Source organism: Lipotes vexillifer, unplaced genomic scaffold (genome assembly GCF_000442215.2).
Source record: "Lipotes vexillifer unplaced genomic scaffold, Lipotes_vexillifer_v1.1 scaffold1945, whole genome shotgun sequence".
In the NCBI taxonomy this organism is placed as follows: Eukaryota; Metazoa; Chordata; class Mammalia; order Artiodactyla; family Lipotidae; genus Lipotes; species Lipotes vexillifer.
This window is the reverse complement of record NW_006772373.1, coordinates 31424-47474: the sequence shown is the minus strand read 5'-3', so window position 1 is coordinate 47474 and position 16051 is coordinate 31424. Positions and strand designations below refer to the sequence as shown.

General features: G+C 36.9%; 1 protein-coding gene across 1 annotated transcript; it reads left to right on the top strand.

Moving 5' to 3' along the window:
- The first annotated feature begins 871 nt into the window (after nt 1-871).
- On the top strand, nt 872-14596 carry NOAZFP (nucleolar atypical zinc finger). Its single transcript, XM_007447437.1, has 9 exons — nt 872-991; nt 2667-2686; nt 2788-2858; nt 4921-5000; nt 7563-7689; nt 8149-8253; nt 11952-11998; nt 13052-13169; nt 14322-14596. The coding sequence occupies exons 1-9, from the start codon at nt 872-874 to the stop codon at nt 14594-14596; spliced, it is 963 nt and encodes a 320-aa protein (XP_007447499.1).
- Nucleotides 14597-16051: the final 1455 nt, after the last annotated feature.

Sequence of the window (16051 nt, the reverse complement as noted above, 5' to 3'; positions counted from 1 at the left end):
AGGCAGGGCTGGGAAGCAAACATTGTCAAGAAAGATAGGGCTGGAACCCTCAGGGAACTTGTGTCTTCAGATGGGATGAAAAGCCAAATAAAAATGTGTTATTTAGTGAAAACCTTGTTTTTCTAAATGAGGTAGTTCTTTCAACTACCTGATAAAAGCCAGTTTTAAAGTCCTTATTTTGATATGTGTGGTAAACACATACTGTTAAATTTGAACCTTGTTAAAATTACATGCTCGCTGCAGGTAAAAGTAGCGGGAAAGGCAGCTTTCAGGGAGTCAAAGCTACTCCGATGCCTTTAATATCTTTTCGGAGCGGGTAGTTTGGCTTTGTAGTTAATGTTGTCATTTGAGTTGACTATTAGATGTTTTATTTAGGTATTACATGGAAGAATTTAGACATACTTGAAGACTTGGCAGCATCAGGTCATCTGAATATAGGGCTTAAAAAAGTGATATAAACTGGGTAAATAATATACTTTTAAATGATTCTTGTTATTTATATATTCCTAATAATTTTTTTTCACTTGGTACAGAGTAATTTTTAAAGAATATTGAATATCAGAGAAACTTTGCTCTGTGGGAAAGAAAACCATTTTGGCTGTTAGGATAAATCTTTTTGATGTTTACATTTTTTAGAACTGTTTGGTAATACAAATAAGTGCCTTATTTTAAAAGCCATCTATTTGGGATGATGTGTGCTAAATGAAGCATAAAGGCTTAAAATGTGCTTAACCATCAAAATAGCAGGGTTGAGTTTAAAGTTTAATGAGAATTAGAAGATTTCATTCTGCTATTCCTTAGTTTCTTTAAAATAGCAGATGCAACAAGGCAATTATATCTTCTCTGTTTGCTTGTGTAGAAAGAAGGGGAGATGCCTAAAAAAAAGACTGGTGCAAGGAAGAAGGCAGAGAATCGCCGGGAACGTGAAAAACAACTAAGAGCATCAAGAAGCACTATCGATTTAGCTAAACACCCATGCAATGCTTCAATGGTAAGTTTTTTTGGTTATCAATTGAAAAACTATATAAATCTATGTTAAAGGCATGTCTGTTGTTTTTATTAACACTGAGTAGTGGTGAATTTTGTTTGATTTTGTTATTTCTGAAACCTGTCATATTACCTTGGCTACTGTTGGTGATAAATAGATATGTATTGAACAGGAATACATACTAGGAACTGTGTGACATTCTCCAGCTTCTCTAACCTAGTATGCCTTCCTCAGTTTGTCCTATTAATTGGAGCCTTTTCATCCTAAGTCATCATTACCTCTTCCCTTCCTTTGACCGTATTTCTCTGAGTTGTCCCGTATCTTCCTGTTTCCACGCCTCTCTACTTTTTCTGTTCCCACTCCTCTTTTTTTTTTTTCTTTTTTGATTTCATTGAACACATATGAAATGCTTAATGTGACTTAATTCCTCATATGTGTATTGTGTGCCTACTCTGTGCCAGGTACTATTTTAGGCACTGTGGGGAATACGTGGCTGAATGACACAGTCCTGGTTTCCTCAAGCTTATAGCTCAGTTGTTTTCTGTATTACTTAATGTTTATCAATGACAGAAATCCAACCTAAGTAACTTCAGGGAGAAATAGTTTATTGAATGAGTAATGGGCTAACTTGTGTAGTTGGGAAGGGCATGGATGTAGCTGGGATGCAGGGACAGCTGGAACCTGAAACAACTTGTAGTTCTGTCTTTTGCTTTTATTTAGTTCCATTTTCTCAGATTGTTTTATTCCATTTTGGGGGGTTCATAGCCACTGGGTCCATAGCTCCCATGTCTCACATCACATATTGTTGCCCTCAGAGAAGGAAAGAACTCTGATGGGTTGGGCTTGGGTGGGTGCCCAACCCAGGATTAACCAGCATTTGTACTGGGTTGGTGGGGGGGTGAGGGGGAGCGAGATGACATAGCACAGATAGGACAGTGGGGACTCCGTCATCCGTGCCAGGGTGATTTCTAGAGAAGAGAAGGAGGACAAAGAAATGACTCATACATAAATATATACAGTGAGGGCTAGACTTTGGTAAGTGCTGCAGAAAAGGTACAATTAGGATTAAGGTTCATTAGGACTGAGGTGATAAAGGTGAGTGTGGGGTTGGGGTCAGTTCATAGAGGAGGTGGGATCATCACCAGGACTTCCAGTAGATAAAGAAGTGAGGAGGGACTTTTTAGGGAAAAGTATTAGAATAAGTAAGGCATGGAAAAGAAGAAATACAAGACATATTTTGAGAATGGCTGACTTGAATCTAAAGAGAATAGGCCAGTGAGGTTTGAAAAGTGGTTAGAGACCAGATTGTGGAGAGTTTTTAATACCATGTTTAGAATTCTGGATTTTCTGTGAGCTTCAACGTACTGTGTTCTCTACTGTTTCTTGTGTTCATTCTGTATTATTTTTCTGATTGCTTAAAAAAAAAATCCAAAAAACAGACCACTACTGTATTTAGCCTCTTTTGTGAAAAGGCCACTTCTTTCTCTAGTGTGGTATGCCCCAAAACATACCTTTGTTGTTAAAGTATGTAGAGATGCTTGTATTCATGGGTGGAATTGGAGGGTTTGGGCAAATGTCACTTAAATTTTAACATGAAAAACGGTATTCTTTATAATTCAAGTAACTTTGCAGTTTTCAGCCAGTAGACAAATTAATGTTATGTTTTTATATTTTACAGGAATGTGACAAGTGTCAGAGGTAAATTTTTATTTGTTTCTTTTTCTATCTATATGTAATAATATAGACTGACCTTTTATCTGATATTGACTAAATTTTAAAATTTTCTTTTACATGACAAGACGGCAGAAGAATAGAGCATTTTGCTATTTTTGTAATTCTGTACAGAAGTTACCAATTTGTGCACAGTGTGGTAAGTATATGATCACAACACATGCTTTTCTTTTATCAAACATTTGTTTGGCATTTAATCAGTTTGAACCTGTGGGTTCATCATTATCATTTACAGTAATGTTATACCTTACTATTAATAAGACTACATAAAATGTTATTTGGCCTATCAAAAAACTGTCAAGCCTTGGTTTTGTCTCATTGATGTAATGCTGGAAAATAATTAAGATACAGTTTAGATAAAGGTACCACGTGTTGTTTTAAACATGGAAAGATTAGATTTCACACTAATAACATTTGGTGATGCTGCATTTTTATTTATACTGTCTTAGTCTTGTCGATATCCTTTGTTTACTTTCCTAAATTTTGATTTCTGCTGATACTGCCTGCAGTGTGTTAGGCTGTTGAAAATAATTTTATTCCAATATACCTCGTGCCAGTTTTTGTGATCAGTTGTTTTTCTGTTTGGTTCTTAGCGTATGATTCTTGAATTTCCTCACATGTATTCCCAAGTGAGTGGAATAGAGTTCCTAAGCCACTTACCTAGTTCCCAAGTATAAGTGGAAACTTTTATTCAGAGTAAATGATTATTCAGAGTAAAACTAAATAGTAGTTCATAGAACAACAAGATCCATGTTTCCCAAATAGTTTTCCACAGAATACTTGAGATATTAGTAGGTATTTCTTAAAGCAGAGCATACGTTTGAGACATGCTGCGTGTTTCATTCCCTCATTCCCACCTGGGAGAGTTCTTTTACCTATGTATGTGTTAAAGGTTCTGAAGACCTCCAGTAGAGAAACCTGATTAATTGTCTTTACTCCAGATTTGTCCCCCAAACTTTTATTTGAACAAGTATCCCCTTTGCTTATAGGATAATAGTTTCAGGTGAAACACAGTTTGAGATATGCTCATTTAAATGTGTTTATGCATGATAACATTGCAGAAAGTTAGGAAGGCTTAGGGCCACACCCCTGAATGTTTCTAGTGTAGGTCTAGCTTTCAGAGATGGCTTTGAGGTCTGTAATTAATGGAAAAGAGAACACTGGCCTAGATAGACCAGTCATTTGCCGGTTTTTATATCCTTATTTACAAAAGACAAATGGATGTAGAGTGGGAAAATAGACTGTGGAGAAGATTGAGATAAGCTGTCGCTAAGCCCTTCCCCTGTTTTCAGCGTTTGTGGTGCTGTGCACGGATACACTTCCCGCTCACTGATTCTTGTCTTCAGTGTTGGACAGGGGGCTGCTGCCCCTCATTTCCTGTTTCTCTTCCCATTTCCTGTTGTCTAGCTTTGTTTCTTAGGTAATCAAGGTAGTGGAAAATTGAGCATCTTCTGTTTCTTTCGTGTTCTGCTTTGTGGAGTCTGAGATGCGTGATTAATATGTCACCATTAATCCTCTCACAGCATGTGATAAGTGAATTTCCTGACAGTGTTTCTGGTTGGTAATTCGCTGCTAGATAAGAGCTCTTGTGGCTGTATTGTGATTTTTAGCTTTATCATTATATTCCTGATTTTTGTGCTCATTTGGGCACTATTTGACAATTCTTTTAGAAGAATGTTTACCCAGGGGCTAAGTTTGTAAATTTTTAACTATGGTTAAACATAAAAAAAAAATGAACCAGATAATTTGCATAATTATTATTTGATTTGCTTTGGTTTGATATGTTCTAGGGAAACAAAGAAGCAGTAACTTCAAATCAGACTGCCTTTATTGTGAATTACAAAATGTAAAATTCACTTTTAAAGCATATCATTTAAAAATCTCCCTGAATTCATCTGAAAATTCACAAGATTTTTAACTGCTTTAGTGATTATTAGATTACAAAGCATAACCTTCAAATTTTGATTTTAGTACAAACGTGAATTATCATATAAGTTCCTAATCTCAAAAGATCTGACTTAGGTAATGAGGTCTCAGTTATATCCATTTTCTTTTTTCAGTTATATAAGCAGTAGATAGTGCTGGTCTCTTTATTTTCAAATTATTTCCATAGGAACTTGGGCTAGATAAAAAGAGGAATTAGTGAATATTTGCATGTACTACTTTGCAAGACTAATAGTGAAAATTTGTTTCTTTGCTAGGGAAAACAAAGTGCATGATGAAGTCTTCTGACTGTGTCATAAAACATGCTGGTGTCTACAGTACTGGCCTTGCCATGGTGGTAAGCTTCTTGTAGTTATCTTTTAGACCAGTAGGTTTCCAAGGAGAAGGAGAAGGCATTCTGACCAAATGTAATCAGTCTGGAGGTATCTGGATTATCTGTGGCATGTTTTTGTATGATTTTCACTTATTACACACTTGTTTTTGACTGCTTTCTTCTTTCTTATTGGGAAATGTATAAGGAAGGGAAACTCATCTAATGTTGACCTAAACAACATTCATTTGTTAGTGATACCTTTCTAATATTATATCTTAATTAGACATCACAAAATATTATTTACTATACTGAAAGTGCTGCTAAACTAAGATCCAGTCTTCTGGTTAAATAAGCAACGTAGTTCCAAAAGAACCTAGGATTAATTGTTTTTTTAAATCTTTACGTTTCAAAAAAGAGTACATAGTTAACACAGAATTCTGCTCTTTACTACATGTAGTTACATGTAGTTCATTACATGTTGTTATCTCTTTGCTCCATGTAGACATTTCAAAGAAAATTCATTATTTTAAATAATAGAAACAGTTGCATTGTGTGAGGCATTTTGCTCTTTTTTTCAAAAAAAAATGTTATCCTTTTGACCAGTTTTAGTGTATTCTATTGTGTGAATTTATTCTTAGGTCCAAATGTCAGTCCATGAGGAAAGTAATATTTATAGTAGAATATTCATAATTTTCCAAGAACACATAATTTTCCATCATGAGGCAGACCTTTATATTTTTCATGAGTGGCTATCTTATAGAAGGGCTGGAATTATTCATAATCATCTTGTGAAAATTCTTTAAGTATAGGATCGTCAGTGTTCTCTTTATTCAGACGCTGTTGTAATCTTCCTTGGTAGTTTGCTTATGTCTAGATTTATCAAATTATTATTTTTTTAATTCACTGAGTTGTATGAGTATGAATGATCTCTTATATAAAGAATACATTAAAGTAGAATCTTGCATCATTAGCTCTAAATTCTAGAAAAGTGATTTTTCTGGCCATCTTCTATTTGCTGATTAAGATTCCCTCTCCCCGACTCTTCCCCCTGATTTGCCCTGGGAGCCTGACTTGTGTGGTGGGCTGGATCAGTGTCTTACTTAGGGCTTCTTTTCGGGTTCAGCTGCCCAAAAAGGACTTTGGCAAGAGACCTGATGATAGGAGGAAATTATGATCCCGGTGTTTATTCTCCCAGCTTACTCCCTACCAGCTTGTCCTGGTTTCGACATGCATTGGCCACCAGTACCTCTCCATATGACCAGGTAGTCCTCTGCATATGGCTGGCTCTCTCTTGCGGTTGTAGAACCTCCCTCCCTTCCCTGCCCTTGGCCCTTCAGCCCTAGGGGTAGTATCATCCCTGACTTGAAGCCCTTCCCTGTTCTTTGTGAATTATCTCTTTAAACTCCCCTGGATTACCCAGTTTAATGTGTCATTCTTCTCTTGCTAGAACCCTGAGTAATCCAAGAGATAGATTCGAGGACTTGCTATCTACACTGGAAATCTATTTTTACAAGTCCACAAACATTCTTCCTATTTGCTCTTTTCCACTTTTGTTACAGTGCCTTGAATAGTAGAACAGTGAATTTTGAGGGTTGGAAGACCTGGATTTGAATCACAGCTCAGCTCTAATATAGCTCTAGAACTTGGACTTAGTCTCAGGCCCCTGTCCCTCCTCACCTGTAAATGAAAAGCCATCCAATTCCATTTCCTTAAGATTCTTTCTAGCTCTTAGTGTTCTGTAGATGTCATTGTGTTATTAAAGGTGTGTGTAGTCTTACAGTCTTACCTTGACAGAGAATTGGAAGGTCTTACCCTGTCATTTAGTTCCAAATATTTTATTTTAGTTTTATTTAACAAAGAGATATAATAATGATTTAATGCATAAGTTGCCTTAAAAAAGATGCTGGCAGAAGTTTAATATTTTCTCTCTTGTTATTCTAGAAAAGCTATATATTTATTTTATAAATTACACAGATAAGAGTTGTGGCCTCTCCTGTTGCGGAGCACAGGCTCTGGATGCGCAGGCTCAGCGGCCATGGCTCACTGGCCCAGCCGCTCGCATGTGGGATCTTCCCGGACTGGGGCATGAACCCGCGTCCCCTGCATTGGCTGGCGGACTCTCAACCACTGCGCCACCAGGGAAGCCCAAGAAGGAACTTTCTTAAGTCAAGAATGTTAGTATTTGAAAAAACTTAATTTAGTTACCAGAATTGCTATAGACAGGAATGCTTAAATTATGGGCTCTAGACTTCATTTGATTTATTGTAAAATTCAGCTTGGGGGCAACACTGTCAGCTCTTTGACTTACTTTAATGATGAATATTAGCGTTAAGTGTATAGTTTCCCTTCTTCTTTTTCTTTTGATTTATAGATTTGTATATTGTAAATAGCTATTGGTGAAGTAGTTTGATTTTCAGGAAACACTTTAATTTTGGCTTAAACAGTACATTTTCTTTAATAAAGCAGTCGTTATCACTGAAGGTTGATAAGTGGCTAAATGTATATAATTTTGGTGGTTGCCAGTGCTTAAACTGTGGCTGCAGCCAGTTGTGTCAGAGGTTAATTTTTCATGTTCTTTGGTTGCAGGGTGCAATATGTGACTTCTGTGAAGCTTGGGTTTGTCATGGTAGGAAGTGTCTCAGTACACACGCCTGTGCCTGCCCGCTTACTGATGCTGAGTGTGTGGAATGTGAACGGGGTGTCTGGGACCATGGTGAGTGTTTACATACAAATGACAAGCTTTGCTGGAAGTGAAGGCTGACTTTGAAACGTTCTGGATGCTCTTATTTTATGATTTTTTTTTAGGATACTATCAATTGTAAGTACTGGCACTGTTTTGGTTGTCAGTTTAGTTGGAAAAGGGATTTATACCGGCAGTAACAGGCAATACTAGGATTTTTACCTAGGCAGGTAGGGAGGGGAGTAAAAGGGGAGGAAGTGTCTCTGAGCATTGTGAGTATATATGGATAGCCAGGGTACAGTGGGAGTTCACTCTTTTATGGTTCAATTTGTCAGTTTTCTTTGTAGCCTTTGCCAGAACAAAAACTGCCATGATGTTTTAGTGTAAATCTGAAATAACTTGCCATCTTTTCTGAGCAGTTTTACAGGTAAGTTTTTTTAAATTAAACTTTATCATATTTACATTTGTGGGTTTTGTTCTTTAATCCAATAGGAGGCAGAATTTTCAGTTGTTCTTTTTGCCATAACTTTCTTTGTGAAGATGATCAGTTTGAACATCAAGCCAGCTGCCAGGTTTTAGAAGCGGAAACATTTAAATGTAAGTTTTTATATATTGGATGTTCTTTATACCCAAGATTCTTAATAGTATTAGTGTTAAACTTAATGAAAAAGGAATCTAGTTTTTCATGCGGCCTCTTATGGACTGTAATTTAATTCAATATCTATTATCTGTTTGTAGAAAAAACTTAGAACGCATATAGTCCATTTTTGTCCAACAGTGTGCCAGTGACATTTTGGTTGGGTCAGTTCTTCATTTTGTGGGATTGATCAGGCATTGCAGGCCTTGCAGCATCCCTGATCCTGAATGCTAAAAGTCATTTTCACTTCCAAGTTATTATAACAACTAACATACCTTCCCCCACCCTGTTTTCAGGTGTCCCCAGATAAGTGGCACACCCCTAGTTTGTTCCTGCTAGTTGGTTCCAGTGACTCTTAGACAGGAATGTGCATCAGAAACACCTGTGGAGGTGTTTTAAAAGTACAGGTGTCAAGGCCTCATCCCTGGAGATTCTATCTTTAAGTAGGTGGCAGGTGCCAGGCATCTGTATTTAACCTGCACACATAGCTCTCATGTATATCCTAGTTTGAGAACCAGTGTTTCATGGTATCATCTTTATAGAGATAGATTGCATTTTATTATATTTCTATTCTGTTGATTCTCAAAAGCTCAAGTTTTAGATTCAGACATTACTCGAATTCTACTTATTGGCCATATGTTTTTGGGCAACTTACCAAATCTTTCTAAACCTGAATTTTGTTATGTATTAAAGAAAGATGCTAATTTTTTCAAGGAGTTAATTGAAGTGAGAATCCATATAAAGCATAAGTATGGCACCTGTCACTTAGAAAGCCCTTATTAAATAGTAGATACCACTGTAGGAAAGACTGAAATTCCAAATTCACTTTCTTCAATTTGGTTCTTGTTCTGCTATGAAATGCCAATCCGTATATTCATCTATAAATTTAAAGTTGATAAGTCATCAGTCTAAGACACACACACACACACACACACACTCATATGTAATTCTTGTGATGTTTATAAAGAAAATCTCAAAAGATTAAAGGAACATCTCAGAGTAGTTAGCCTTTTTGAGCTGTTCCTAGGCTTCTGCAGAATGTATAATATAAAAATTGAATTATTTTATTTGGGACTTGGGAACTTTGTGTATTCCGTAGCATTTAAACCCCAAAGACAGGCAACTGTAAGTGATAAGGCTATATTTCCATCAAGAAGTTTTAGTGATTCAGTAAAAGACAAAGGAAAAATAAAGACACTGAATAATTGAAAGGATTTTAAGACAAATTTATTACCATGCCTTTGATACCTCATGTTAAAGTCATTCTCATTGCAGATTCACAGGTTTCCTTGGTTTACTGTAATTTATTGTCTTTCTTTCCTTTTTTTTCATTGCTTTATTTTTTCTTTGTCATTTTTCCTTCGCCAGCTGCCATTCACTACTTGAAATATTTTCTCTGAAACACTGTCCTAATCATACATAAAAGTCCCAAAGATAGTTTGTTTCTATTCCCTTAATTGGTCATATCTCATCATTTTTGGATTTGAGCGTACAACTATGAATTGGAAGATACGGAAATTCTATAAAATACTTCTTTACCTGTATAACCAGTGGGAAGTATGTTTTGAGGGGAAAAAACAAAAACAAAACACATGTGTGTACTCTGCCCTTATTTTTTAAAATAATGAAAGTGGCCTGGGGACTTCTAATTTAAATGGCTTATTGTCAGTAGGCTTTGATGTATTCTAACCTGCTTTCTTTTAAAATACTCTGAAGACATAGAAATAGATTTAAAAAGAAAACCATTCCCCAGTCTCAAACTAGGAATGTCACAGTATTTTTTAGAATCTGGGAGAAATGCATTTTTTATGTAAGTTCAAGATTTTAACTCTTGGGGAGAAAACTAACAGGGCAGTGAAGTGGAGTGCCTCTGTGTTTTTGAAAGAAGACTGGCAAGGCCACATCCCATCCTAGTGGTTTGGGTTCCCGGCGGTACGGGTGAGGGTGTGATAGACAGCAACGAGTTTCTTGGGATTGTGTCATTGTGGCATGTCAAAGACTCAGGTGGTGGGGATGGGAGAAGATTCTGTATCAGAAATGCCTGGTGCACCGGGAAATCGGGTTGGGCACTTTGTACTTTCAGTCTGTGTTCTGCTTCTGTACTTGAAAGGGATTTATAGCATTTTGGTGATCCTCTTTTGACTGAATGAAGAATGAACCTAATTACTCTCTAGGCATACCTTCAAGGAGAAATGATTGAGATTTCAGGGTTTTTCCTCCACAGACTGAAATAATATAGTTATTATTAGAGTAATTTGGTATACTTATATATTCCTTATATATATATATATATATAGTAAGTACTTAGTTGATTTTTACTTTTATTATTAGCATGTAGGGCAGGTAACATAAATCCATCTGAAATAGCAGTGTCACTGTGGAAGGAAGCAGGATGGTTGGACAGAAGCAATAATAATACACATAATTGAGAAATCATCTTTGAGTTTTTAAAAAAATACTTTCCTGTTCAGATTGAAAAAGCTCCCCATGACCCAGGCAAACTTAAAAGAATCCCCAACTTAGAAACATCTGCAATATTTGAATTATAAAGATAATTTCCTTTTGTTTTCTTTACGTTTTCAAAACCTCTAAGTAAATTGAAAGTTAATAGTTTATATTTAGACTATATCAGGGTAAGTCTTAGTTTGTTTTCTTGTTTCTATACCTCTCTTAATTATTTTTGTCTTTCATTTTTTGGCGTATTCAATATGTGCCAGACAAATTGGCTTTTCTAAAATACTTGCTCTTACGTTTAGGAGCATTATTTGCATTAATATTTGCATTAATTGTAGATAATGACCAAAATTAATGTGACTTACTGACTGAAATAGAGATAAAATATTTAAGGATTTTTCCATCTGTTTTCCTGCCCACTTGAGTATTATTTTCTCTTCATAGTCACGCTTTTCCACCTGAAGTATTCTATTCTCATATCAGAAGTTTGCAAAAAATGGCAATAGCCTACAACATGAGGAGAGAATATATATTAATGGAGACAGTTATTCTTTTAAAAATTGAAGTTATATCCTTTTTTTTTTGGCTGTGTTGGGTCTTTGTTGCTGCACGTGGGCTTTCTCTAGTTGTGGCGAGCGGGGGCTACTCTTCGTTGCGGTGCGCGGGCTTCTCATTGCGGTGGCTTCTCTTGTTGTGGAGCATGGGCTCTAGGCGCACGGGCTTCAGTAGTTGCGGCTCGCGGGCTCAGTAGTTGTGGCGCATGGGCTTAGTTGCTCCATGGCATGTGGGATCTTCCCGGACCAGTGCTTGAACCTGTGTCCCCTGTATTGGCAGGCGGATTCTTAACCACTGCACCACCAGGGAAGTCCTGAACTGTTATATCCTTAAGTGAAGAGTCCAGCCAATGTCACTGAAAAAATGTTTTACCATTTCAGTTTCCTAAATATCATTAATGAAGTTTGCCATCTCCTAGTTTTGGAGCAATAGAAGGAGATTGGAGGATAAAAGAATGCTGTGTCTGTGCAATTGCTGGGTTACTTGTATCTGGCTGGGGATTCCATCTCATTTTTTGTATCCTCTAGGTTATGAGACAGAGAAAAAAACGTTGATAATTGATCTAAGATAGTACATCGAGTATAAATCTGTGGAAAATAGTGTTTTCATTCCAAGTTTGAAAATGGATATTATGTGCTTTCCCTCACAGGTGTTTCATGCAATCGGCTTGGTCAGCATTCCTGTCTCCGTTGTAAGGTATACTTTTATATTTTTTCGTTTTAGATTTTGTTTTTGATCCACATACTCATCCACCAGCTCTTGGGTTATTTATAGCTATAATAAATCTACAAGTGTCCTTAAACATTATGTAATTTACTTCTTTTATTTTAGAGATTGTGAATGAAGTTGAGACAGGTTAGAGACATTTCATAGGTCACCTAGTTGGCTTGTCTTAGAGTTGACACTAGTGCGTGTGTCTCCTGAATCTTAGCTCAGTGTTTTTATGCCTTATGTTTATAGAGAACATTCTGACCAAAATGATGGGAGTATATTTCACCTTATGTCAAAATGCACTTGTTTGGTAGAGTTTGAGTACAGTGAAGATTTCCATAATGTTGTGTTTCCGTAGACCTTGTCTCCAGCATTTCCATTTGTCAAAGATCACTAAACAGATGCAGCTGATTCACTGCCTCTCAGAGCCATTTCTCTGGTTCCTACTAATACTCCTAACCCTGTCTCTTAATTCTCCCCCAGCTCTTCTCCAGTTCTGTCTGTGCTGTTTCCTCTGCCTTAGATCACTCTTCCGTCTTTGCTTACCCTGCTGCACCCCCATTCTCCTGCAGATCTCGGCTAAGACTTCACGTCTCCCAGGCAGCCTTTCCTGAATCCTGGGTCTGGTTTGGCGCTTCTCCTCTTCACTTCCCTTGCAATGCGTAGTGTGTGTAGCTGCCTCTCCACTTGTCTGTGTCTCCAGTTAGACTGTGTGCTCTGTGCAGGTAGATGAGCTTGTCACCATTATGTCATCAGAGGCTTTGTGAATACTCATATTTACGAAGAAACGTGTCTACATATCATACCCTGCATATATTTTCTGTCTTGGGTTTAGGCCATAGTTCAGAAGAGTCCTGGCAGAGACCTTTTCCTTTAAGGAATTGAAATCAGGAGCGTGACCAGTCCCAACAAAACTCTTAATCTCTGCCCTAGCAAAAGTATATCTTTAACTTTACATTTCCTTGGAATACTAAGTGATGTCTTCATATATTTTTTGAATTCTTATTTAACTTGCTCATTTTTATTTCTCCTATACAGGCTTGTTTCTGTGATGATCATACAAGGAGCAAGGTGTTTAAGCAAGAAAAAGGAAAACGGCCTCCCTGCCCTAAATGTGGACATGAAACCCAGGAAACTAAGGATCTTAGCATGTCAAGTAAGGCTCTTGTTAAAGTACCACTGGGGTGATTTTGCTTTCTTGCTTAGACAAGGTTTATCTCTTCTTTTTCTCTTTCTCTTTTTGTTTTTGCCTTTTCTTCATATTTGAAAAGATGAATGTGCTCTCTTATGCAAATGGAATTTTATAGCCTTGGAAAATTTGTGGGTAAAATTTCCCAATTTAACTTAAGAAATATACTGTCATTCACTCTGATATTTGGCATTTGCTTCAGTTAATGACATAGTGAATACTGAAACTTAAGACCAAAAAGAATGATTTTTCTGTTTTTGCTGAGGCTTCATTTTAAATAATCGAGTAGCAATAAATCCTCAATATTTAAGTGGTGGTAATCTTCAGTACTTGGAAGTTGGAATTCATTTTGAAGCTATTCTTATGTGTGTGACATTTGAGCAGTGATGCTTATTATGTTATACATCACTACTGTAGGAAATTGTTGTACAGTTTTTATATAACTTTTCTATGAAGGAATGCAATTACTACAAACATGCTTGCAGTAACGAAGCTCACAATTTTGTTAAAGAGAATTTGACTCTTTACCAAACATATAATGGAACCGTAATTCTAAATGACTCTACTTTGTTTAATCAAAGATAGAGTTATACAGTGAGGTGAGACATAATGTTTTACCCAAACTTTGTTTTGCTACTAAGGCAGAAGAAATGACAGCCTTTGTCTTCTAGGACATCTGAATTATAAAGTAGCTCTCTTGAGAAGAGTGTAATGATGTGAAATCACCTGTTCTGTGATTGGAAAATGCACTTTTAATTGATCAAAGGGCATTTTAGTTTTTAATGTGCCTTATTTAACTTATGTATGGAGAGTGCTATTATTCTTATTTCATTTTCCTACTTTGTCTAGACTTAATGAAATGACACTGTCATCTTTATCATTTCTTATATATGATGTGTATGCAGACTCTAAGTAGGATTGAACTGATTGTTGTTTCTAAGGTCTCCTTTCTTTCCAGTTAAATGTTAAGTGAGGAAATAAGGAAAATGTGACTGACTATTTCATTTGAGAGTAAGAAGCAGCCAGTCAAGTTCATGTAACGTCACATATTGTAGAGGAAAATGAGGATGTAGAGAATTGGAGCTAATCAGGTGCCACATACATATCTGTCTTTCGTAGCACGCTCCCTGAAATTCGGCAGGCAGACTGGAGGTGAAGAGGGAGATGGAGCTTCTGGGTATGATGCCTATTGGAAGACCCTTGCATCTGATAAGTGTGGTGATACCAGCTACCATGATGAGGAAGAAGATGAGTACGAAGCAGAGGATGATGAAGAGGAAGAAGATGAAGGTGGAAAGGATTCAGATGCTGAGTCATCAGATTTGTTTAGTAATTTGAATTTAGGAAGGACCTATGCCAGTGGCTATGCTCACTATGAGGAACAAGAGAACTAGGAAAGCTGCTTGCCCATTGGTGACCTTGTCTGAGGAGCTGGAATGTGTGTGCTTGATGAATCGTGTGTGGATATACAGACGTACGTACTGTCACTTAGCCTTATGTGAAAGACTAGTCACACTTACTGGGGCAAGGAGTAGGGCATAGCATTTTAATAGGAACTGATAATCAGGCTTCTGGCATAAGAAAAATGAATCTCAAATGTAAGGTGTTTATCGATCCAAGCAGTTGACGCATCATGGATTGGATTTTACTGACTTCAGTAATCTAGTAGGTTTGCTAATTAAATACATATATAGGATAAAGGAATAGGATGGTAATATATTTGTTTGAAATTAAATTGCTGTTTTTATTAACACTGCTTAGAAAATCGTTCTGTCTGATTTTGTAAAATGTAATGGGTAAAATGAATTATTGTAATTCTTCTCGTTTGTCCACAGGATAAAAGTCAGATGTTATATGCTAAATTTTCATTAAATATTCATGTTATCTTAAGTAGTTATATGTGTGTTTTAGCAATTGAATCATTCATTTCTTTCTTCACAGCGTGTGTCCTGAACAATACCTCTTATTTATGCTTAAATGTATAGACAAAGGTGACTATATATAGCCATTTTTCAGAATCAGTATTATCACACAGATGTTTTACCCAGGAAATTTCATTTCTCTTTGAATAAATCTAGTATCTCACTTATATACTTTTGATATTTTATTTGATTTCTTATTCTTAGTATTTTAAACCTATTTTGGAAAGCATTCCAATATTCTTGTATAAACTGTTTCATTTTTTCGTCTATTATGCAAGATAGGTAGCAGAGATTAATAGCGTGTGATGGACACAAAGTGATGCAGCTGAACCCCATCATTTGTGGTAGGTGGAGAACAGACAGTTGCTGGCACAGGTTCCAGTGGTTACAGTTTACGCTGACAGTGAATTGGGACGGTGTGGTAGAAAGGAATGCATCATCAGACAGGCTGGCATTTGAAAAGTATGGAGAAAATTGTAGCCATATGGATAACAGGTAGGATGGCTATTGCTGAGCCATTTTTATTCCATGGAACCATAATGAACAGCTGAGGGCAATAACAGGCAACAGAAAGCCAGGTGTGAAAGCCAGAGGGCCTCTAGATGCATTGGAAAAAGCTTTCATCTCTTGCAGCAGGAGAACTGAGAAAACTGAGGACCAAGCCAGGAGTTGGTCTGAATGGATAAACTTCAAAGACAGTTGCCCATCACGGCAGGTCTATTTTGCAAAGGTCAAGGGACTGTCTGGCAATATCCAGGACCCTGACGAGTGAGATGGAGACATTTCAATGGATGCCGCTGAAGATTTTCACTCCCTAGACTCCTGAACTTTCTGAGCCCCAAGTCGCAGCCCACTTCTCTCTCTTAAGGGCAAAGGCGCCTCACCTACTCCCAAGCTAGATGATGATGCAGAGGTCTCTTTCCCCAG